Consider the following 25,204-nt stretch of genomic DNA (forward strand, 5'->3'; position numbering starts at 1 on the left):
GGATTCCATATGGTGACCACCGTTCGTTTAGAGAATTTGAGGTCATCTTCTTGATTTTCAACCATCTCAGATGGTGTCCCTTGATGGCATTCACCGACCAGAGAGAGTTGTATGACAGTTTAGGTACATCCAGACCATTCTGCCACATCCTACTGCGCCTTCGTCTTCTATTGAAGAAATGGATGCTAGATGGATGCAGTTCGGTGACTATATTGTACCTATAGGGAAAATTTATGTAGTGCATGGCCAGTGTTAGTCAGATTACATGGAGTGACTCTATATGATTTCACATTTGTTTATGACTTTGGCACAACCAGAAGATCCTCCTTGAGTTCCGCCAATTCAATAATATGACACATTTGTTGAACTAGATATGCCTCAACAACTGGTGGCGGCAATGACACCTGATGAAATAGACGTTGATGTGCATCGTCCTCAACATGCAGTGGTAATATTTTTCTTTTGTATTTTGTGTTTGTTGTTTTGTTTTTGATTTTATTACTAACAACTTTTATGCTTGTTTTTTTTGCACTTACTAGGATGGTTATGTAGCAATTGTAGATAAATTGGAGAGACTATTGAACCTAAGGATCCTGACCGAAGGAACAGAAGCCTATATTGTTGCTGAAGAATGTCTGAGCATCGCAAGAAGCTACATTGGCCAACCAACTGTAGGTCACAGATCGAGACGTAGGCGGCGTACGGATGATCATTGAAGTTTTTTTTTGCCTTATAGATGTTAATTTTAATTTTTTGGATAATTTATTTATTTGGTACATTCATTTATTGACATTGACATTTGGTTAATTTAAAATTTTGGTGTGTTACTTACGGACACATTTTTAATTATTTTATACAAATTTTTGTTATCCATTTATCGTTAATTAACCGTTAATGTTGATTTGAGGAATAAATTAATTCGTCCTTAACAAATTATGAATGTATTTTTTTGCAACATTTAAGCATCATAAATCATTTTCAAACTTCACAACACATTATGAATTGCATGCGTCTGTTTAAAAAAATGAATATTACACCTACTTAGTGACATAGAAATGACTACTCAGTTATTTTAATTCTGATAGTAACAATGCATGTCTGATGCAACATTAAAGCATGAAACAACATTGTTGTACTTGACAACACATAGGAAGTGACACGCGTTTATTTTAAAAAAAAAAAAGCACAAGCAATCTAATTGAACATCTATAAATACCACAAAAACACTCTCAAAAATCACACATTCTCACTCAATCTACCTTTACAAACCAATTTGTAGTATAAAAACTATAGCATTTTTGGGAGAAACAAGTAGTCAAACCATTGTCAACTCCAGATTAGCTTTTATTTTTCCAAATGGATCGATTATTCACAACGAATATGGTGTTTATTTCCAAAGTTCCACTCCGATACCCATTCGAGTACCTAATGATTATAGTTTTGAAACAATAAAAAGCAGAATGCACAATACCCTTCAACTAATCAACAATCAATATTTGGATGAAATTTACTACCAACAACGATTCACAGATGTAGGTAACCAATTTGCATTTCAATCTATGCAATTGAAAAATGACGATGATGTTAACAAAATGTTAATGTGTAATGATCAATACTCGTGTGTTGCCCCAATTGAGCTATTATGTACCATTGGTAGAACACCGGATGGTATATTAAACGTACATCAAGCCACTATGACTCCTACTAATGATATCCTGCTATATCACAACAGGAGGTGGAACATGTCACGCCAAGATGACTTTTTGGGTTACTCATTCAGAGGAAAAAATCCAAAAAGATTTGACATTCTTTCGGGATGTAGCATCGACAGACTAAAGGATGTGATCAAGTAAGTTGCACATCAAGGGATTCCCCTTTATGGTATTCATGAATTACAAATGGTAAGGCGATTGTTTTTTCAATAACCAGGTCATTCTGAGTATTTAGAAAAAGTTATCAAATTTGAAATAATTGAGCTAAAAATTGATGATGACATGCTGAAGATCTTAGTACAGTCTAACTACTAGAAATGATTTGGCTCAATAGAAATTTTAGCTATTTTTAGTAAACCGCTAACCAAAATGGAAGACATGTCTCGATTGCAACATGATTCAATGCAAAATTAGTATTAGTTAATTGTAGTTTTTGATGCATTTTCTGTTTGTTTCAACTATGTTGTAAGTTAATGTAATGTTTATATTGATGTCCATTAGCTAATGAAACTGTATGTTTATTATTTTCAAAGTACTTATTTATGCCTATATTTTTAACATGCATAGCGTAACAAAATGGAAGACAAAATAATTATTTACAGAAATGTCAGTGGAAATAACATATTTTATGTTCATTCTTCACCTAAATCAACAAATTTGGTTTTTAGCCTGGACAAATTTATGTAACGTTGCATTCTACCTATGTATAGGGTGGGCCACTGCTTTGCTTCATAATGGTAATGTGTATTCCACAACAACACCAATGGTGGTAAAGGACAATGGTTTCGTAGAAAAACCTGTTACATAATGACAAATAGATTGAATGTAAGATAACCAATAACATTGTGAGCATTTATACTAACATAATAATTATGCAATTACCTGAACAAAATGATTCACATACACATGACCAATGCATATTACATGATGCACAAAATAATCTGGTGGTGGTTGACTTCTAAGAGGAAAAAATGTCATGCTTTGTTGTCTTGAAAAAGAAACAATAATCATGTTGTATCGTGAAGTAATGACATATCCCATTTCCATAATATTCATCCACTTGTCTATGGTAACCTACATGTAACAAACAACAAATAACAATTACTTAAATGTTAATTTAAGAAAAAGTGACATAACAATAAACTTACACACCATAGATAATCCATCAACAAGTAGGGAATGCTTTAATTCCTTAAATCTCTCTATGCCACCAAACAGGTTGATATACTCTTTCGACCAGTTTGTGAGTTCTTTATGCAGATGGTTGCGCACCAATGATCACGATTCTTCACCCATACCCAATAAGGCCGCTATTGCGCAATAACCACAGTTACCATACGCTTTGACATCAACAATGTTTTCAATAGAATCCTGGTTTACCGCATGAAATTGATTCAACATTGGAATATTCTGTCTCTGTATTGATTGCTCAAATGATGATGCACTACATTTCACTAAAAGAATTACTATTTTGGATAGAGTGTAACGCATCAACATACTCCCAATAAGACAAATCATGTTTTGTTGACTTTTGTTGTTGGGTCGACGGTTTTTTTGGAGCACCTTTGGTCTTCACCTTTTCTGGAGGACGACACATAGAGTTCAGATCAGGATAAGCAATTTCTCGAAGCTTTGTCTTCAAATTTACTTTGTCACAAGCATCGAGCTGCTCAAATCATTTCGATATGGTTTCCATCTCCTAAGTTATGGTCACCTCAGCCTCACATAACCCTTGATCTAAAAAACTAAGTCTACACCAAAAAATGTGGATGGTCTCTAGTGGTATGGAGCCAACAACATATTTAGACAAATCACATGCACATGGAAGACCGTGGTTAGTCCTCACGATACATCCACGACGTGAAGGGTTTTTGCCTGCATAAGGTACACACTCATACTCACTAGCAATTTCATTTAAAGTGTACCTTGCTACCATGCCAAGTAGTTCTTTGTACAAGGTAACTTTAAACACATGCCTAACCACGTGCATACTTGTCTCAAAAAAAGCTTTAATTTGGGTATGTTGAACTGTCAACATGTTGTTCATTTCTTCTCAACCATTGTATATGTCACCAAGACTATTTTGTAGAAGTTGTTGGATCAAGTGGCCTTGAAATAATTAAGAAGGGGGGTTTCAATTAATTATGAACATGTCTTGACTAATTAAAAATTTATTCTTCTTAATGTTACTAGATTCAATTAGGCTTTACTACTAAGTTATGAGAAAGTAAAGAACAGAAAAAATAACTTAGACAAAAGTAAAGCGGAAATAAAAAGTACACAGCGGAAAGATAAAGAGTATAGGGAAGAAGAAGACAAACACAAGATTTATACTGGTTCGACCACAACCCGTGCCTACGTCCAGTCCCCAAGCAACCACCGGTTCTTGAGATTTTCAATAACCTTGTAAAATCCTTTACAACCAAAGATCCACAAGGGATGTACCCTCCGTTGTTCTCTTTGAACAACCAAGTGGATGTCCCATCCACTTGAACTGATCCACAAGAGATGTACCCTCTCTTGTTCTCAGTATTACAACCCAAGTAGATGTACCCTCTACTTGTACCACAAGGATGTACCCTCCAATGTGTTAAGACAAAGAATTCTTAGGCGGTGACTATCTAACTCGGGGGTGGCACTGAGTTGGACGCGCCTCTCTCTGTGGAATGACCATCCTTTGATGGCCTCGAAGCGCTGCTGGTGCTCGGCGCTCCGGAAATGGTGACTATCTAACTCGGGGGTGGCACTGGACCCTTCCGCTGCGGCGTCTCTTCTAGACCTCTTCGTGGAGAGTTTCTTTGGAGGCATTTCTTGCAAAATCGTTTAGAAAGTTAGTTCAAGAAAAACTTACTCAAAACGAAAGCCAAATCAAGCCAAACAACGTACCCTTTTTCCAACAAAGCATGAACATCCATATGAATTTTGAAAGGAATGCTTACACATTAATGCACGGGTTCTCCTAGTATATTCATACATTTATACCTATCTTTCTCTTGATGAATGACACCCTACAAGATGCACCTACTTTTTTTGGCAAATAAATTCCTTACACTATGTGTCAAACTATCCATACATATTTTCCAAGGCTTTTGCTACCCACCTACCTCATTCTTTTTGTTATACGTTCATACATTTGAGAGGCAACTTCACATTATATATTCGCACATGTTTACACTCATTTGAAAACAATTTTATGTTGCACCTTCATTGAAAAAGCAATTTTTGTACTACTCATTCACATTCTTGAAAGGCAATTTCATATCATATGTTCCTACTTTGAGAAGCATTTCCGTGCCATTTTCAACATATATGCACATTTTGCAAAGCATTTAGCTACCTATTCAACATACACATGTACATGGTGAACAACATTTTCACACTATCTAGGTACAAGGAAAATATGGTGTAGTCCAAACCAAGCGTTTCCGTTAAGGGGAAACCTCACCAACATGCTCTCACACATCATGCCTTCTTGTATTTCAACAAACAAAAGCATGCCCCCCCTAGGCCTAAGTCATGTTTTGGCATTTATCCTAATTCTCGCAAGCTGTCCGCATCCAAAAAATGGTAATCATACATACACAAATACAATCTAAAAGCCATTTTTACAAACTTTAGGCAAAAATACCATTGGCATTTCACCGAGCACTTGGTGGGCGCACTTTTGGGTACCAACAACAAGGGAATGGGGGCAATGTGGCTTGTCCCATCATCTCAGAACACAACCTAGGCCTAAGGCCATCCCCTACAACCCCTTAATTCAAAGAAACAAAGCATAAATTTGCCCCAAATTGTCTCACAGAATTGGTCAAATTATGTACCATTTAAAGCATAAAAGGCATCAATGGAAAGCTAGAAACCAACGGGTAGTGCACTTACTTGTATGGAGTGACCAAAGACACTAAAAATGGAAGCCAAAGCGCAAAAATGGTGGCCTAGGGGCAAAAATCTGCAAATCCCGTGGGTGTTACATTTTTTGAATGAGGGAGGGGAGTTTTGGGTGGAGAGAAACTCCCCCTCCCTCGTTTTTATGTTTCTAGGTGCATGGGTGCTCGCCCAGGCGAGCTAACCCTGTATTTTTTTTTTTTTTTGGGAAGACACAGGTATGCGCTCTCTATGGGTCGGCGTTCGCTTACTCGAACCCCCTTAGGGTAGATTAGGCATTCGACATTTACTTTAAAGACACAACAGTAATAATTACTGGGAATTTAAAGGATACTAGGCTGCCTCCCAGCTGCGCTTTCCGCTTGTCCAGAGCTGGGCATGGGACGAAGATGTATCGATTGTGATCCTAGCCTCTACTCGCGTCTGTCCCTAAGTACCTGAAAACAGGAAACGACATTGCGCAGCAAACTATGGTTGCGCTACCGTTTACCTTGATTGGTCTCTGCCTTTGGATCCGGCCCGGCATTTGACCATTGCCTAAGACGATTCTGCTCCTGTCATAAGATAACAAAATATGCATGTGTATGCGTATGCATGAGCATTTTCAAATGCAATAATCTTTTTAGTGAAAGCTGGTTAGGTTCAGTTTTAATTAAGCACTTGGGGCATTCCATGGACTGAGCGAAAAGGCTCAGGTTATCAAATACTGCACATATTTTAAAGCACATAGTGAGGACCGGAACCTCAATCCCATGTTCTCTTCTTTTAAAAGGCTGTGACGAGAAAATTACAGCGAACATGAATCCCTGGGGGAAACCAAGAAGGACACACAAAAATAAAAGAACATGCAATGACTTCCTCAATTTCCCCAGATCCTAAGCGTAGTACCGCTTGACAACATCAGAGTTCACGGGTGAAGGTAGCTCCTCACCATCCATGTTGGTGAGCACCAGGGCCCCTCCGGAGAAAGCCCTTTTTACAATGAAAGGCCCTTCGTAGTTCGGGGCCCACTTCCCTCTGTTGTCTTTCAGAGCTTAGGAGACTTTCTTCAACACCAAGTCCCCTTCGCTGAACCGGCGCGTACGTACCTTCTTGTCAAAAACGTTCTTCACTCGTTTATGATATAAATGCCCATGACTCATGGCGGCCAAACGCTTGCCTTCTATGAGATTAAGCTGATCGAAACGTGCTTGGGCCCATTCTGATTCCGCCAAGATTCTTAATGACGGGACTTCCACCTCAAACGGTAGCACATCCTCTATTCCATATACCAACAAGAACGGTGTTGCCCCGGTTGACGTGCACATTGAGGTTTGGTAACCGTGTAACGCGAAGGGGAGCATCTCGTGTCAATCTTTGTATGACACGGTCATCTTCTGGATAATCTTCTTGATATTCTTATTGGCTACTTCCACGACTCCGTTCATCTTTGGTCGGTAGGGCGTGGAATTGTGATGTTGGATCTTAAACTCTTCACACATTTCCCCATCATCTTGTTATTCAAGTTGGTGTCGTTGTCCATGATAATCTTCCTCGGCAAACCGTATCGGCAGATGATTTCCCTCTTAATGAACCTGACCACCACACTCCTGGTGACGCTAGCGTATGATGCGGCTTCGACCCACATAGTGAAGTAATCAATCGCCACTAGGATGAAACGATGTCCATTTGCAGCTTTGGGCTCTATGGCCCCAATCACATCTATCCCCCACATGGAAAATGACCATGGTGCGGCCAAGACATTCAAAGGCAAGGGCGGAGCGTTGACATTGTCTGTGAATGTCTGGCATTTATGACACTTCCTCACATGGAGACAGCAATCGCTCTCCATGGTGAGCCAATAGTAACCTGCCCTTAAGATCTTTCTAGCCATGGCGTGCCCATTAGCGTGCGTACCAAAAGAGCCCTCATGGACCTCCCCCAGCATGTTTTCTGCTTCCTTAGCGTTCACGCAGCATAGCAGAACCATGTCATGGTTTCTCTTGTATAGTATGCTTCCACTCATGAAGAAGCCGGTCGCCAATCTCCTCAATGTTCTTTTGTCGTTGTCAGAGACCTCCGGTGGGTACTCTTTGCTTTCAACGTATTGCTTGATATCAAAATACCAAGCCTTACCGTCCCGTTCCTCTTCCACCCGACAACAATGTGCGGGTTTGCCACGACACCAGAATTCAATGTACGGTAGGTCCCCGTGCGGTGTTAGCTAGAACATGGACGCTAAAGTGGCAAGTGCATCTGCCATTTGATTTTCCTCTCGGGGAACGTGATGGAAGGAGATCTCATCAAAGAGTTTGAACAACGGTTCATCAAAGAGATCACATTTGTCTCTGTCTCGCATAAACGCTGAGACAAGGTTCTTTTGGACCTTGAGCAAGCAGCTAACTCCTCTTTTAAGACCATGCTATGTGCTCGTGATTGGTCTCTCTCTTCCCTTCGAAGCTTGAGCTCACTGTTGTTGTCCCACAAAGCTCCACGGAATTTGTCTCGGCCATGCTCTTCCTTGCGAGTCCTCTTGGTTTCTTGTTCAAGGGCTCTTGCGGTAGCTGCATTTTCTTCTCGTAACTCGGCACACTCTTTCCGGACGTCCGTAGCAACTATCTTGAATTTTTCTTTGGCAAGTCTTGCTTTTCCTAGTTCTGTTTTTAGAGCTCAGACTTCTTCATCCTCTTCCGGAGCTTCGAAGTTCTCCTCATTGATAATTTTCAACTTGGAGAGCCAATCTAACCCTCGTGTATGAACTTTCAGCCATTCATGATAACCACCGATGATGCCATTACGGATGCCCCTAAGTTCTTTATCTTTCCTTAACGGGCTTTCCCACGCCTTGTGGACTCTTTGTATAATCTTGAAACTTTGCGCGCCAAAATCTCTCACAAGGAAAGGATAGAGGCTCTTTTCCGCCGGGCTCCCCTCATGGGGTACCCTAACTGTCTTATAGCAAGTGCGGGATTGTAGTTAATACAACCATTCGTCCCTATCAAAGTGACGTTTGGGTAGTCCCCACATGAGAAGAGAACTCCCTCCTTTCCTTCCTTCCATCGAGGAAACCATTTGATTGTTCTGCCTCCTATCCCAACCAAGTGTTGGTCCCAATCTACTCTTGTCTTTTCGACACATGAGCGATGGCTTCGGAGCGGACATAGGTGTCTTATGTCTTGTTGGAATAGGTGCGAAACCAACCATACACAAAGAGCGGGTAAGCAGCAGATGATCCGTGCGCTACTCTTCTCAGTCCTTCGGTCAAATGTATCAAATAAGTCCGCCAAGATAGCTACCACCGGGCTCTCTTTGCTATGGTGATATGCAAGGAAAGCATCAATCGCAGCTAGGTCCACCAAACCGTCCGCGTTTGGAAAGAGGACAACCCCAAAGATTAGCAATGCTAATACGTCCACAAACGGGACCCACTCCTCTTGATTCGCCATATCTCTTGCCTTGCCTTCCAAGTACTTCCGTGGTAGGCCCACTATGCCGTTTCGAGTTTGCTTTACACGATCTAACTCTCTTGCCGAATCCCTGACCACAATTGCAATCTTGCTCAAGGAGGGAAGAAACCCGGAGAAAAGATACGGTTTTCTTCCCCCAAGAGGACATCCTAGAATCTCCTCAAATTCTTCAACAGTCGGTACTAATTGGAAGTCTCCAAACGTGAAGCATCTCAAAGGCTGGTCATAGTATTGGGTGAGGGATACAACGGTTTCCGTGAATATCTCCGCTATGGTCAAATCTAAAATCTTTCCGTACGCCTTGCGGAAGGCTTGCATTTGGAGAGGTCCCATCAACCGCCCTAACTCTTTAAGGCTGGTGACATCTAGGCCCTTAATCTTGACTTGATAGAATCTTTTTCCGGTTTGATTTGTTCCCATGTTTTACTAAAGCGAAACAAAACCAGTGCGAATCAAAACTCCGACATCTATCATGGGTGGAATGGATGAATGCATGAAGAAATGCATATGACACAAATGCAATTTTATGAATACGGGAGCCCGGGAAATTGTCTCCTTCTTAGATACAACGTTTGGGGTAGCACGGCGCCCGATGTATGTATTTAAGAAGGTGACACAGACCCTCCGTTGGTTTGCCAAAGTGAGGGGATCAAGACGAAACCCGTGCATGATGCATATGCGAAAGGCACAACACGGGGATGTACATAGTACAACAATATCCACAAACAAATATAATCAAAGGGCTACACGACATTTGACTACATGCATGGCAGTGTAAAAAATGGCACGCAGTGTGTTTGCTTCGTGCCCCTATTTTAGGGACCTATATGGGAGGGAGCTAAAAGGGCTTTTAGTGATAATTCCCAAGGTGGTCATATCTCTCTTGATGGTCTCTAGAGGTATCATCCCCTTCGAAGAACATATTGCGGCAATAGGGACTACTAGCAACAATATGTTATCAAAGAGAAAAACTCTAGATGAGGGTTCACTATAATCAAGCAAGTCGGAGACCTAGCATGACCACAAATTCACCTCCACTCCTTATGTTCCCACGGACCCGGGTATAGGGCCCCTTTCCAACTCATCGTGTGTGCAAATAGTGTTTATATATACAAGAACATAAGAAGAAGAAAAAAAGACAAAGAAAAAGAACAAAAGGGAAGTAATAGTAAGGAAAGCACACTAATTGATTGGCCTAACTCTCTAAAAAACGTCCCCAGTGGAGTCACCAACTGTCGCAACCTACCCTTCGACGGGAGGGCGACGTGAGACTCATGGGTGCGTCTTCCAAGAAAGGAAAACGTGCGGAGTCGCCACCAACGTTTATTCGAGAAAAACGTCAGAAAAACCGGAAAAGGCGTGGTCTATGAACTATAAGGGTGAAAGGTTCGGGAGTTGTATTTACGCATGGGGAATGTATTAGCACCCCACACGTCCGTCACAAGGGACGACAACCTTTAAGTGTGCAAATATGACTTCAATTTGTTTTATCTTCCCCTTTTTACGTTTTTATGCCTTTTTGTATTTTTTATCTTTTTGTGGTCGACAAGGGTGTTTCCCTTGCTCCTACGTATTCCTCAATTGTGATAAGGAAATCAGACCTACGTAGTTTTTTGAGAACTAAACGTTGGTTAAATTGTTTTTATCTTTTTGCAAGATATATTTTGATTCAATAAAAGGTCATTTAAGGCGTTGGACCATTAAACAGTCTTTCGATTCTTTTGAAATGAGAAAAAACATTAAGGCATTAGACCATTAATGATCTCTTGGTTTTTTGAAAGAGGTGACAAAGCTTATGTGTTGATTTTAGGTTTTTTAAAAATCCACGTTTAACCAATAAAAGCGGAAAAGACCATTTTAAGACGTTGGACCTTACAAATGGTTTTTAGGTGATGACAAAAGCTTGGTTTATGAATTGATTTTAGCCTTAGTTTCACTTTGGTTATTAGTCAATTCAATTAAGAAAGAAAATCCCAAAGAAAAACATCCGATTGATTTTTTATTATTATTTTATTTAAAGATATTTTTTATTATTATATTATTATTTTGCCTCTTTTTGGTTTTAAACGTGGTTACGACATGATAGATCGGTCGGATTTTATTCTAACAGAAATTAAAAGATGTTACAACTTAAATGATCGGTGGAAATTTATTTTATTTTTTATTAGGCGAGAAAATGACTTAACTAAATGACTAAAGCACGTCAAAAGGGGGTACGGAAAGCAAATGAAATAAAAATAAAAGCACGTGAAATAAGTGGAGACCACTAAAGGTACATAGAATGAATTGAAAGGTTTGATTTCGGGAAATTACCGGTTGAAGATCGAAGAATGACGAAGAACGAACGAAGAATGATGAAGAACGGTGGAAAACCTTCGAGAAATCACCCACGGAAACGTCTCGGAAGCATTATGGAAGCGCCTCGGCTTGGATTTTCTTCACGGAAACAATTTTCCTCACTAATTTTAAGTGATTCTCATATACCAGGAAGGTTGAACAAATTTGTTCTGCACTCCTTCCCCTATTTATAGGGAAAAAAGGGAGGTGGTTGTCGCCCAGCTCGCCCAAGCGAGCTGAGTTGCTTCCACCAGAAGGCACCGCCTTCTGTTGGAACATCCTGGAAGGCCCAAGTGGGCCTGATTGCTATTTGCACACCCCTGTTTACTAAATGCACCCCCTCTGCCCTTTTTTGTTGATTCTTTTTCCGTAATGTTACGAATTACGTAACGATACTTGTTTTCTTTCCGTAATGTCACGAAACCTTACGGATTATGCAATCATGCCCTCTTTGGCTTTCGGAATGTTACGGAACTTTACGGATTGCGCATTAACACTTCCTTTCGACTCCCGACATGTCGCGAAATTTCACGAATTGCCTAACGATGGGTATCAAGTACCTCGAAGTGGTCAAGCGAAGGTCGCATCCCACCAAACAGATGGTTCCCGAACGAAATTAGGGTATGACAGGTAAAATTTGAGAAAACTCTTTTGTAAAACAAAATTGTGCTATGTTTGGTTTTTGAAAAATCCTTTTCAATACTTCCCTTGTGAAGTCTTGACTTATTGCTTCTTGATTTCTTCTCTTGAATCTTGAATTCATCTTCTCTTGATTCTTCTTGATGTCTTTTCTTGAATCTTGAAATCAATCTTGATCTTGAACTTGTTGACTTAATCTTAAAATCATTCTTTTGGGTTCTTTTGGGCTTTTTGTCATCATCAAAACTACTTGACTCATACTTGATTCATCATCATGAAGCTTGCTTCTACACTGAAGTTAATGAGATGCAAGAAGTAACCAATCCATGCCCGTGCACACTGCCACCATCACCAACACAACATGACCAACAGCACTAGCAAGAAGAAGTAGAAGAAGTCCCACAACAACAACTTCGAAGATCAGCAAGGCCACACAAACTGAATCCAAAGTACACAAATGTTGGAATTTTTGCTTGTGAACCTCCAAAGTTTGAGGAAGCATCGAAAAAAGAAGTTTGGAGAAAATCCATGGATGAGGAAATCAAAATGATAGACAAAAATCATACATGGGAGCTCATGCAAAAACCAGAAGACCAAGAGATCATTGGCTTGAAATGGGTTTACAAAATTAAATATAATGAGGATGGAACAATCCAGAAACACAAAGTACGACTTGTCACCAAAGGCTATTCACAACTGCCAGAAGTTGATTTAAATGAGACATTTGCTCCCGTTGTGCGCATGGAAACAATCAGAACTGTACTAGCCTTAGTTGCACAGTTGAAGCTACAAGTCTACTAGCTAGATGTAAAATCATCTTTCTTGAATGGAGAGATTGAAGAAGAAGTCTACGTGGAGCAACCACAAGGATACAAAGTGTTCAAGGAGAAGAAGACAAAGTATATCGCTTGAAAAAGGCACTTTATGGTCTCAAACAAGCTCCCCAAGCATGGAACAACAAAATAGACAAATACCTCGTCGAGCATAGATTCCTCAAAAGTCCAAGTGAGTCGTCACTATATGTGAAGATGCAAGGTAATCATTTCTTGATTTTGTGCCTATACGTAGATGATTTAATCTACACCGGCAACAACTCACAGATGATGGAAGAATTCAAAAAGGCTATGATGCAAGAGTATGAAATGACCGATCTTGGACTCATGAGATATTTTCTCGGCATGCAGGTCAAGCAAAGACCTGGACAAATATTTATCTCGCAAGAAAAATATGCGGATGACTTACTGAAGAAGTTCAACATGCAAGATTGCAAACCACTTGCCACACCTATGGCGATGAACGAGAAGCTTTCAAAAGATGATGGGCAAAACAAAGTTGATGAAATAATTTATAGAAGCCTTGTCGGTTCGCTAATCTACTTAACCAACTTAAGGCCAGACATCATACATGCAGTTAGCATCGTGTCTAGATTCATGAGTAACCCAAGCAAAGCACACTTTGTAGCAGCCAAGAGAATCCTAAGATATGTCAAAGGCACAAAGGATTTTGGCATTTTGTACGAGGTAGATAGAGACTTTAACTTGACAGGTTATACAAATAGCAACTGGGCAAGAAGCACAGATGATAGAAAAAGCACAAGTGGATATGTGTTTCTTCTAGGCAACAAAGCAATATCATGGGCGTCAAAGAAGCAGAATACATGGTTGCAACAAGCGTTGCGTGTGAAGCGACATGGCTCAGAAAAATTCTGCAAGACGTACAACAAGACTCCAAGACTCCAACAGTTATTCATTGTGATAATATGTCAGCTATTGCAATGACTAAGAATCCAATATTCCACAGCCGTACAAAGCACATTGAGATTAGATACCACTTCATCAGAGAGCTCGTGGAACGTGGAGAAATCAAAATGGAGTTCCGCAAGACTGAAGAATAATTAGCAAACATCTTCACCAAGCCAATTACAATAGAGAAGTTCATCAAATTTAGAGACATGCTTGGAGTTCAAGACTTTTCTAGATTAAGGGGGAGTGTTGAAGATTAATCTAGAAAAGTATAGATGTATAATTGGTGGTCCATTATCTAGAGAATTCTACACCTATGGAGATGTTGTAGTGTGTAGAAACTTCTTGATGGATGTAGAAAAATATCTTATTATCTAAAGTCATAGAAGCACCTAGAACATTATAGAGATGAATGGTAGATGATAGATGAGTCTAGAAGACTCTAGGACTAAGTAGTATAGAAGTGTGTAGAAATCACCTATGTAACCTATATAAAGGCATAAGTTGTAGCAAGTCATGTAATGTAAGTCAAGAAGCTAATAAGCACAATTCAAGTTAAGGTGTCAATTTTATGAAAACCCATCCTCTTCCTACTCTCATCATTTCTATCATACAATTCTATCATATCTTTTCATAGAAAAAAAGACATAACCACATCTCATATCCTAACATGAAGTTATCATTAGCTGTGAATATAGTTGTAGTTATTTTAGGTTTTGGCTTAATGTTAATCCAACTGTCCCTAACCAATCTGATCTCTATACATTCTTAAATCTCACTCCTTGCACACTTTCATCAACAAACATTCACATTATACAACCAAAAACGTTTCTAATAAAAATTGGACAATGATATGGAATGGTTTAAAGAAAGGGCTAAAAAAAGCATTAAAACAACATACTAGCATACCGGGAAAGTAGACTTCAACATCACGGCAGTTCTCAATTCTAGTTAAAACCTGAAATTGAGACAAACATCAAACAACTGAAAATAAGGAATTGATCAACATATATTGTATCTGCATTAACAAGGATACTTATTGCGTCATGTCACTTGACATTTAAAGTTTAAACTCCCACTTTTGCTATCGAGCTCAAAGCAATAATGTTTTGTTGGTTGAAAGGAAGGTGGAAAAGAAAAGGTGAGAAAAGTTCACTTCTAAAAATAAAAATTCAATTTTTTTTCTGTTTTTCTTTCCTTTCTTTATAAGATTCGGAAAACATTGACCAAGTTAAACCACAATAACATTGAAGCCAATCTATTACATTTACTAAACAAACAAAATATTAAATTGCAAAAAGCAGAAAGAAGAACGTTGTCATAATTTTCATTATTCACTTCACATTGTCCCCATAAAGCTTATATATCATATACAAACACAACGTGCTGAATTAGTACATTCAAGAAACATGATTAATTAAGAAATGGAAAAATTCCTAGCAACACACTACCCAATACAATACAACATGAAAGAAATATCAAAACACACACAAACCTGATAGGTGGTGGGTCAGAGTAATCATTAAGGGTTCAGGGAAATAATGCAACACCTCTAGAGCAATTAACAAGACAACAGGGGAGAAAAACAATACTTTAGAACACGTCACCTTACAAAAGACTGGCGGGTTCAATTTCTCAACCATAATATATTATAACCACGCACCTTAGTCATTTTTTTTCTTCTTCTTTTTAACAATTTCCTGCAATATATCTTATCACTGCAATAATACATAAACTGCCTAAAAAGATGAATAGATAAAACCTTACCTTCAATATCGAAGCAATATCGTCTAATGATAAAGGGTGTGAGAAAGAAGAGAAAACATGGAGAGAAAGGAAGAATCAGAAAGCATGGTAATGCAATGTTGAACCATCAACCATGAAACATGCTCTATGCGATGCATGTCTAAAGAAAAAACAATTCTTCTCTCTGATTCTTCCTCCCTCTCCAGATCTTCTCTTCCTTCTTGAATAGAAATCCTGAACCATAAAGAAATGCAGAAGCGTGTTTTGATTCCTAAGATTGTGTAGCTGTATTTAGATCACAGCTATAACTAAAGTTTGAATTTAAAAGTAAAATGGAACGAGATAAAGATAGATGCAACTGAACAATAGATAATGATAAAAGATAACATTAAGTTTGAAAATTGAATATTTTCTTAATTAAAAGTTTGAAAGTTCTAAATAAGTTTGATTTAAATATTTTTTTACAATTTTAACACGATGTGTAATAAATATGATTGTCATAATGTAATAAAAATAATATATATAAGATTTATCAAATAAGAAATCAAATATTTTAAATATTTAATTTACGTGAGGATCATCATCACAACCACTATCATTGTTACAACCACAATCATCATGATCTCCTTTAACGGTGGTGGGTGACAACAGTCATGTTAGTGGTCATGACGGCAATCGTGTTCATGGTGATTGTGACAATAACAACAAAAATCATGTTAGTGATTACGACTTGAGGATCTCAGTGGTTGTTGCGATGACGGTCATGATAGTTGTGACGAAAACGGTCATGAGAGGTTGATGGTGACAATAAGATTAATTATTCTTATTTTTCACATAAAAATAGTCATTCTCATGTAATATATATATATATATATATATATATATATATATATATATAAATCTATAATTTAAACTTTAACGCTGGCTAATAAATGGAAATGTGTTTCCCATTTAAACCTTTTTATTTTACGCTAAATTATATGTTCCGAAGGTTTCAGACTTTTATTTTTAGTAATCAAAGGACTTTATGGTATCAATTCTTTTATAAAACGAATGCTTGTAAATATATGTGAAGTATAAAAATATTAATTTAAAATAGAAAGATTAATTTATGGTTTTTTTAATTTTATATTTTAAAAAAAATAATTAAAAGATATATCTTTTATTCATGTATATTTTCAACAGAAGGTAAAATCTAAAAAAGCTTTTTAGTATTTTTTTCATAAGTAAAAACAATTAGTTTTAAATAAAGTTTAAAAAATATCATAAAAATATTTTTTGAGTTTAAATAAACATATACTTAATTGTTAAAAAATAATTTCATTATCAATAAAATTATAAATTAAAATAAAAATTGCAAGAACTTTCAACTTAAAACAAATCTCAAAGACTATATATTTGAATGTGAGACTAGAAGATATAGGCATATCAGATTTTTCTATTTTTTTTTTTATTTGTTTTCCACTTTTTTTTTATAAGAAATTCTGTTTAAGGTAGCGATGGATATTAAATATGAATATTGGTTGTTCCGTTGGAAAATTTTTAAGATTTAATTCACCCCCCTCTCTTAAGTTACTGAGGCCACTTATTCAACAAAAGTTCCACAATGATACTCTTCAAATATTAAGAGCCTTGTGCTGTTGAAAGATCTTAAGTTGGTAGGCTTAAAGTCTCACGATTGTCACGTCTTGATGCAACAATTGTTAGCCGTGGCCATACGAGACATTTTGTCTAACAAAGTCAAGCTTGCCATAACTCAGCTGTGCTTATTCTTCAATGCCATATGTAGCAAAGTCCTTGATCCTGTCAAATTAGATGAGTTGGAAAATGAGGCTGCCATTATATTGTGTCATTTGAAGATATATTTTCCTCCTACTTTCTTCGACATCATGGTCCACTTAATTGTTCATCTGGTCAGAGAAATCAAATGTTGTGGTCTTGTTTATTTGCGATGGATGTACCCGGTTGAGCGATACATGAAGATCTTAAAATGGTATACAAAGAATCTACATCGTCTGAAAGCATCTATTGTGGAAAAGATACATCGCAAAAGAAGCTATTGAGTTTTGTTTTGAGTACACTGAAAAGGAAAAACATGTTGGGCTTCCCAAGTCTCGGCATGATGAAAGAGTGGGAGGTAAGGGTTCAAGAGGACTGCATGTTATCACTCCAAGTGTAGAAGATTTGCAACAAGACCATTTGTATGTATTGAATAATAATAATGAAGTTTTTCCATACATACTTCACCATGAAAGGTTTAGTGAAGGAAAGTAATCCAAAAATGTCGAAGAACAGGATGTTGAAAGAGCATAACAAGACTTTCCTAAATTGGTTTAAAGATACAATCTTTGGTGATGATAATGCTTCTGAAACATTAAGAAAGCTAGCAGATGGGCCTAAAAGAAATGTTATAACTTGGCAAGGATAAGTTATAAACAAGTATTCCTTCTATACAAAAGCACAAGATGAGAAAAGTACAATACAAAACAGTTGGGTTACCTTAAGGGCTGAATCTCAACACTTCGCTAGTGTACATGATGACAATCCTCATATAGCTTTCATCCCTTACTTTGGTTTCGTTGAAGAAATCTAGGAGCTTAATTATGTCAAATTCATTGTTTGTGTTTTCAAATGTAAGTGGATTGACAACAATATTGGTGTGCGGACCAATGATGTTGAATTTACGTTGGTAGATCTTAAGAAACTCGCTTACCAGAATGACCCTTTCATCATGGAAGAACAAGCTAAACAGGTATTTTATGTTCAAGACCCTTGTGATGAAAGGTGGTCGATGGTTCTACACGGGAAAACAATTGGTGTTAATGTTGAAGATGATGATTCGCTCATTGATACTTATGTTAGTCCTTTGTCCACACAAATCTCGCCTACCATCGTCGGAGAAGAAGAAGATGATGACGTTCATGCAAATCGTAATGATCATGATGAAGGAGAATTAATTAATATCGTCTAATGTAATTTTTTTTATATGTACTTCATTTCAGTTTATTCAATTACATAACATAAAATAATAGTTTTATGATTATTTTTAAAATTAATGTTTCTTTCTTAACAAGAAAATGGATACACCACCCAGCTCCGCTCCTCTTCCTCCTCCTACACACACACACACACACACCCACGCACGCACGCACACACACACACACACACACTCCCTCACTCACACTCACTCACTCACTCACTCACTCACTCACTCACTCACACTCACTCACTCACACTCTCACACACACTCACACTCACTCACTCACACACACACACACACTCACACTCACTCACTCACTCACTTCAATTACGGAACAACTACTTCACGGGACCACCAAAAGAGCAATAGCAAGAACACAGGGATGCAGGTGAAATGGAAGGGTGTAAAACGAAAAACCAACACAGTAAATTTAAAGAAAACTACACAGGGGCAAAATCGTCATTACATATGCATTAGATATTATTTTATTTTTTATTATTATTATAAAATGAAATTTATTTTTACTTGACGTTGTTATAAAATTATAATTATTTTTTTATTATATATTAAGTTTTGTAATACAAATTAAATGTTATCATAATAAATATTTTATATTTTTTATAAAATATACGAATTAATTAATTTTTATGATTTAAATTATACTAAATTGTCACACAAATTATTATTTACATTTACATGCACGTAAAAAAAGAATTACAAATATTAGTCATAATTATGTTCACTACTAATTTATGTACAATAACATTATTTATTTTAAAACGTAATTTATTTATTAAAATTAAATAATTAGAAAACAAAGTATTTTTTAAAAAATAAACAAATTCCGGAAGACCCTTCTTCCGGAAGAAGAAGGTGTGATTCCGGAATTCTTCCGGAAGAAATCCGGAATGTTTCCGAAAGAAGGGTCTTCCGAAAATAACCTTTGTGGAAGGGCAAAATTGCCCATTCACTGTTTGCTGGTGCACGTAGCAACTCCCTTTAAATGAGCCCAATTTGTCCAAGACCCGCAAGCCCAAATATCAGTCATCTCCTTCACAGGAATCCTCAATCTGAAACTAGCTTGACGCCGCTCTGCCACGGCTGAGAAAATAGCGACGCGGAAACACGCTCGTCTTCACGATCCAGCGATTCCGCTCTCCGACGAGTCTGCGTAAGGTGAAGAATCACGAGGCCAGCCGCCGGTGAAGAATCGCGCGATTCGTCTGGAAATCGCGATTCAAGCTCGATTCATCTCCGTTATAGAGATTCAACCACGATTCAGGAACAAAAACAAGACAACTTCCGATTCGTTTCAGTAGCAGCTAGAATCGTATCGAATCGTGCGACACGTATCGTGAACCGTACGATACTAACTACCATGTGCATAATTAGAGTTTAGTTGATCTGTGTTATTGTCTTTTTTGCTGTGTCTTGTTTTTTTCATCACTTTCTGTCCCATAACTGTATGTATGTATTGTTGATAAGGGTTTTTATGATTTTTGACTTATAGGGCAATTTTTGCTGCTGAAATTTCTGTTGTTTTGATTCATTTCCACTTCAACATTTTGGAGATATTAGTATTTGGGAGTTACGACGTTTGGTCAAAGATGATTACGAACCCTTCATTGCATGCTTCAACATTGCCAAGTGCTTTATCTTCATCTCTGGTTACTCTACATGGAAGTTTTGTAAATTGTATGCCCTGCTTTCCATTTAGACCCCAGAGAAAAATCAATAGGATAAGAGCTACATCTGCTGCAGATGGAGGGCCTGTTGAGTCATCGCCAGCTTCGGGATCAAAGAATCCTCTTGCGGTTGTTTTGGACATTCCTGGTACCCTTTGGAAGCAAACAATGCGTCCATTAAGTGATTTTGGGTTTGGTGGTAGGAGCATATGGGAAGGTGGGGTAGGATTGTTTTTAGTTTCAGGTGCAGTTCTATTTGCACTTAGTTTGGCCTGGTTGAAGGGTTTCCAAATGCGATCCAAATTGAGGAAGTACACAGCAACATTTGAGTTTGATCAGGCTTGTGGTATATGCACTGGAACTCCTGTGAGGATCAGAGGTGTGACTGTTGGTGACGTCATTGGTGTGAATCCTTCCTTAAGAAGTATTGAAGCTATTGTTGAGGTGCCGCTTAATAACAAAATGTTTTGGATGGATATGAAACTTTGTTTAACTTTCTGTACCCTAACATCCCAGTATTAAAATATTGCTTGGCTTTGAACTTTGTTATTTCAGTTGGCGCGTTAAGTTTAAACCTTTGGTTTCTTCTATTTGTAGATTGAAGATGATAAAACAATCATACCACGGAATTCATTGGTTGAAGTTAACCAGTCGGGTCTTCTTATGGAAACTATAATCGACATTACTCCTCGTGATCCTATTCCAACACCTTCCGCTGGACCTCTTGACCAAGAATGTTCTAGAGAAGCTCTCATAGTTTGTGATAGAGAAAAGATTAAGGGTATAGAAGGAGTAAGTTTGGATAAATTGGTTGGGATATTTACCCGTCTTGGGCAAGATGTAGAGAAAATTGGCATTGCTAATAGCTATTCGTTGGCTGAACGAGCTGCTTCAATAATCGAAGAAGCAAAACCACTTCTTATAAAGGTGTGATGTAACTTTCTTATGGTTGTGTGCTTGATTGATGATAAAATATCCTCTGAACTAGACTGCTGAATCAAGCGATTTTCTTGCCAATACAAAATGGATGGTTTCCTGACTTTGAGTTTTTTTTAGTATTAGAAACTAGAACAAGATTGTTTGTTAATGCCTTGGATTCTCTGTTTGAAAGTCTTGATTTGGGAATTTAGTTGTATTGTATGCTCTTATTATATTGATGGTAACCTGTTACCTTTTCCAGCAAGATTTTACTAATTTGGGTGCATTTGGTTAAACAATTTAGTTAAGCACTTATTCAATAAGCTCCTATCACATTAGGGCTCATGCCATAAATTTGATCATGAAAACTTATCAGCAAAATAAAGCTTATTTTGATAAGCTACACCAAGAAGTCATAAGTTATCTTCGTAAGCTTAAATAGGCTCCCCGTTAGCTCTTTCAAATGCACTCTTAGAGAAGTTAATGAAAGAACATGGCACATGGAACTTGATTTTCAAAGATATGTCATTGTAATCTGGAAGCTTAATATTCATGTTCCAATAAATACCTTATGTATTCAATATTTTGGGCTATTCTCCAATGGCATACTTGCAGCAATTGCATCAATTATTGTAATCAAAAGCAAAAAACATATTCCATATAAAAATCTTCTGACCTCATGCAGATTCTGAGGAACTTATTTTGGACTTGTACTAATTTTCTTTTGGCTTCATTATCCATTAAATAGTAATATGTTTTACATTATGTACAATTTGGTAATTGATAACCAGAGTGAGACTATAATTATCTATGATCTCTGGTGTCTTAAATGCACCTACATCATATTTATGGTTTTCAGGTTCTTTGTTGTGTGTGTGTGTGTATTGTTTCCTTTATATATATTGTTGTGTGTGTGTTGTTTCCTTTTATATCATATCATTCTATCATGCATTCTCATACCCGTATTTTCCATTTGATTTAGTGATGTCACAGATGAAAGCCATGGCTGAAGATGTTCAACCTTTGTTGACTGAAGTCCGTGATAGTGGCCTGTTGAAGGAAGTTGAGACTTTAACCCAAAGCCTTACACAAGCGACTGAGGATTTGAGGTTAGTTTGTAAATCTCAATGGCATTTGTTCAACTCTAATTTAGCACACATACATATACACCATGTTGTGAAAATTGAGACCTTGCTTGGGATTGGAAGGTAGATGAAAGATTGTAAGTTGGAAAATCGTAACATGGATTGTATGATCTTTCAAAATTATGCAAAAGTTGTACATGTAATTAAAATGACATAGGTAAGGAAAATATCCTCTAATTCATCAACATCCAACTAATCTTAAATAAAAATTCGTATTCATAAGTTTATTACATGTTAATAAAAAAAGGTTTGTCAAGTGTCAACATTTCAGAAAACAACATTTCACCAATAAAAAAAGAAAAAGAAAACATTTCATAAAATAGTATTATAGGAATACAAAATAGAGGCTAAAGATAGCAAAATAAGAGTGAGACTTATTGCATGTCAATAAAAAAAGTTTTATTATGTGCCAAAAACTTTATTATGTGTAAAACATACATTTTAGTTTGTCAATCAAATACGAAACCCGTGAATTGCATAACTGGGCAAAATAGAGGCATAAGTTTGTATGACCCATATACAAAGCAGAGGCATAAATTCTGATCTTATGCTGCAAGAAGAACTGGGCTATTGGACCGAGTCACAAAAAGAAAAGAAACCTGCTAATCACACAAAGTGAAGAATGGAGAGTCTAGACGAGCGGACAACAAAACTGTGTGAACTTAGTTGTGAAGACTAAAGAGAATACATTAAAAAAAAAGAATCAGATTTGGTAAAAAAAACACGGGTCTTGAAGTGAAAACCGACCCAAAGTGAACCCCAATTAGCCATACGAAAAGATCAAAACGGATCGTAGCTTACGAGTTCTCACGATTAAACTTGAGATCTGGTGCAGTCCAGATCCTGGTGTGGTCTTCCTTACTATCCAGCACAGTTTGGGGTGCAAACTCGATTATATTGCTACTTTTACAGCTGTGCATATACATCGCCACACAACTTATTAATATTAGTTAATCTTGGGATAGATCCTGAATGAGGAGATTTAACAGTTAAGGTGTCAACATGATGTGATTGTAACTCCTAACATGTCTTATTTTTAACCTTTATCCCTAAAATGTTGAAATTGCATGTAAAGTTCTCTTACACATAGGTGTATGTGTGAAAGTAATGAATGGAAAAAAAAATGAAAAATGTTATTTTATAAAAAAATAGAAATTATAAGGATAGGAAAAGTTGGAGAAGAACTTGGAGAAAGATGAACCAAGTGGATAGAGAATATTATGAGTTTTGTTATGTGGGTTCTTTCTTTTTTCTTCAAGGAAATAATAAATGGTAAAATGAGTGCATTTAATTTCAAAGTCAACTTAAAAAATAAGAGTTTTTTTTTTTGGGTTTTTTCTGTTCAAAAGTATGAAATGGATACTGTTTGAGAGTTCTCTAAAGATATGCCATTTTTCTAGTGCCGTTGCTTAACCATGAAGATCCAAGACAATTATGCTTACTGTAATTGAACTGATACAATAAGGTTATTAATTTTTATTTTTACAGTAAAAACATTCTTTAAGTATAATAGTTAGTTCAAATCTTTTGTTGTATTCTAATTAATCGAAATCGTGCAATGTTTTTTGCAGAAGGGTACACTCATCCATTATGACCCCTGAGAACACTGAACTGCTCCAAAAGTCCATATATACTCTGATTTTTACCCTGAAGAACATTGAGGTTGGACCCTATTTTTTAAATGGCCTACAAGTATAATTAATTTAATAACTTTGCTACTTCATTGATCACTTTTTGTTATGTAATTGCAGAATGTTAGCTCGGATATTTTGGGTTTCACTGGCGATGAAGCTACAAGAAAGAGTTTGAAATTACTTATCAAGTCCCTCAGCAGGTTATTGTAGGTCAAAATTCCAATTAAAGTAGGATATAACGCAATTAGGTTATTTCCAATGTGTTTCACCAACCACAACATTGAAGGAGTAAATAGTATTTTGTTACTGTTTTTTGTTGTCTCTAAGGAGTGGCAGTACTGATGGTTTTTACATTCTACTGTAATAGAAATTTGTTTACAATGAGGTGCAGAGATGTTATTGATTGGGGCAGATGATTGCTGTGCACATTCTTATGATTGTCATACTTCGGCTAAAATGTTTGACCCTCACTTTTGTTAGTTGTCATTGCAAAACAAACAATTAATGGAAATTATCATCTTTGATATTTGAAGGGCATCACATGGTCTGATGGTTGTAAATTCATTCTTGGAAGTTGGGATAAAAACATTTTTTCTTTGTTGTTTAAATTTCATATTAACCACGCTACACTAGAGCATAATACAATTACGAATAAGAAAATAGCATGATACAATTTAACAGAAGATAAAAAACAGCACTGTACATTCAGCTCACTAGAGCATAATACAATTTTTGCCACAAACATAAGAGAATGAGGGTACATGCTTTTACATTATTTTTCTTGTGTTTCATTGGAGAGGTTTCAATTGTGGTTAGTTATCTTCAAAATTAAAATCTGACATCTGAGATGGATAGCCATTCGGTATCCATGCAAACTGGTCCTGAGTTATCGAAATGTCTTTGTTAATACACGATTTTATCAAGTGGTATAGGAATCTAGAAACGTAGAGTTTTGGCACTATTTTTCTCTTTTTTTTTTGTAATAATATTACATAGTTTCTTTCTTTGTTGTTTAAATTTCATATTAACCACGCTACACTAGAGCATAATACAATTATGAATAAGAAAATAGCATAATACAATTTAACAGAAGATAAAAAAACAGCACTGTACATTCAGCTCACAAGAGATAATGAATGTGTACAGAAAATAAGTGTTGCAGGGGTTAAAATAGGGTGTATTTGTAACATTTAAGAACATTGTTTTTTTTAATAGCCTAATTCATCATTTTATTCATGTACTGTTTAAAGTTATTTGTTAGTTTTACAATTTTGTAATTGCAAATAGGTGAACTCTGGATTGTCGGGTATTGCTTGAGTGGAAAAGCACTCAGCA

At 36.9% G+C, this 25,204-nt stretch overlaps 2 protein-coding genes across 4 annotated transcripts; both read left to right on the forward strand.

Moving 5' to 3' along the window:
- The first annotated feature begins 13,122 nt into the window (after positions 1-13,122).
- LOC114381653 (uncharacterized mitochondrial protein AtMg00810-like) lies at positions 13,123-13,797 on the forward strand. The gene has a single exon (XM_028340899.1). The coding sequence runs from the start codon at positions 13,123-13,125 to the stop codon at positions 13,795-13,797; it is 675 nt and encodes a 224-aa protein (XP_028196700.1).
- A 5,719-nt stretch (positions 13,798-19,516) lies between these two features.
- On the forward strand, positions 19,517-24,406 carry LOC114381787 (protein TRIGALACTOSYLDIACYLGLYCEROL 2, chloroplastic-like). 3 transcript variants are annotated; one of them, XR_003660067.1, is made up of 6 exons: positions 19,517-19,848; positions 19,998-20,616; positions 20,770-21,099; positions 22,084-22,199; positions 23,636-23,700; positions 23,807-23,897. XR_003660067.1 is itself a non-coding variant. In XM_028341002.1 (6 exons), the coding sequence occupies exons 2-6, from the start codon at positions 20,095-20,097 to the stop codon at positions 24,077-24,079; spliced, it is 1,152 nt and encodes a 383-aa protein (XP_028196803.1). In that variant the 5' UTR covers positions 19,517-19,848; positions 19,998-20,094; the 3' UTR covers positions 24,080-24,406. The 3 variants fall into 3 exon arrangements, 2 of the variants coding, with proteins under 2 accessions (XP_028196803.1, XP_028196804.1); XM_028341002.1 differs by lacking the exon at positions 23,636-23,700 and adding an exon at positions 23,987-24,406; XM_028341003.1 differs by lacking the exon at positions 23,636-23,700 and adding an exon at positions 23,987-24,406 and having other exon boundaries at positions 19,526-19,880.
- Positions 24,407-25,204: the final 798 nt, after the last annotated feature.

This window comes from Glycine soja, chromosome 13 (assembly GCF_004193775.1).
Source record: "Glycine soja cultivar W05 chromosome 13, ASM419377v2, whole genome shotgun sequence".
NCBI classification, from domain to species: Eukaryota; Viridiplantae; Streptophyta; class Magnoliopsida; order Fabales; family Fabaceae; genus Glycine; species Glycine soja.

Excerpts from the sequence above, each read along its gene's own strand:
- LOC114381653 (XM_028340899.1), top strand. The coding sequence starts at position 13,123 with ATGGAAGAATTCAAAAAGGCTATGATGCAAGAGTATGAAATGACCGAT.
- LOC114381787 (XM_028341002.1), top strand. The coding sequence starts at position 20,095 with ATGATTACGAACCCTTCATTGCATGCTTCAACATTGCCAAGTGCTTTA. Across the intron at positions 20,617-20,769 it reads GTATTGAAGCTATTGTTGAG|ATTGAAGATGATAAAACAAT; the intron begins GTGCCGCTTAAT and ends TTCTATTTGTAG. Across the intron at positions 23,898-23,986 it reads TTACCCTGAAGAACATTGAG|AATGTTAGCTCGGATATTTT; the intron begins GTTGGACCCTAT and ends ATGTAATTGCAG.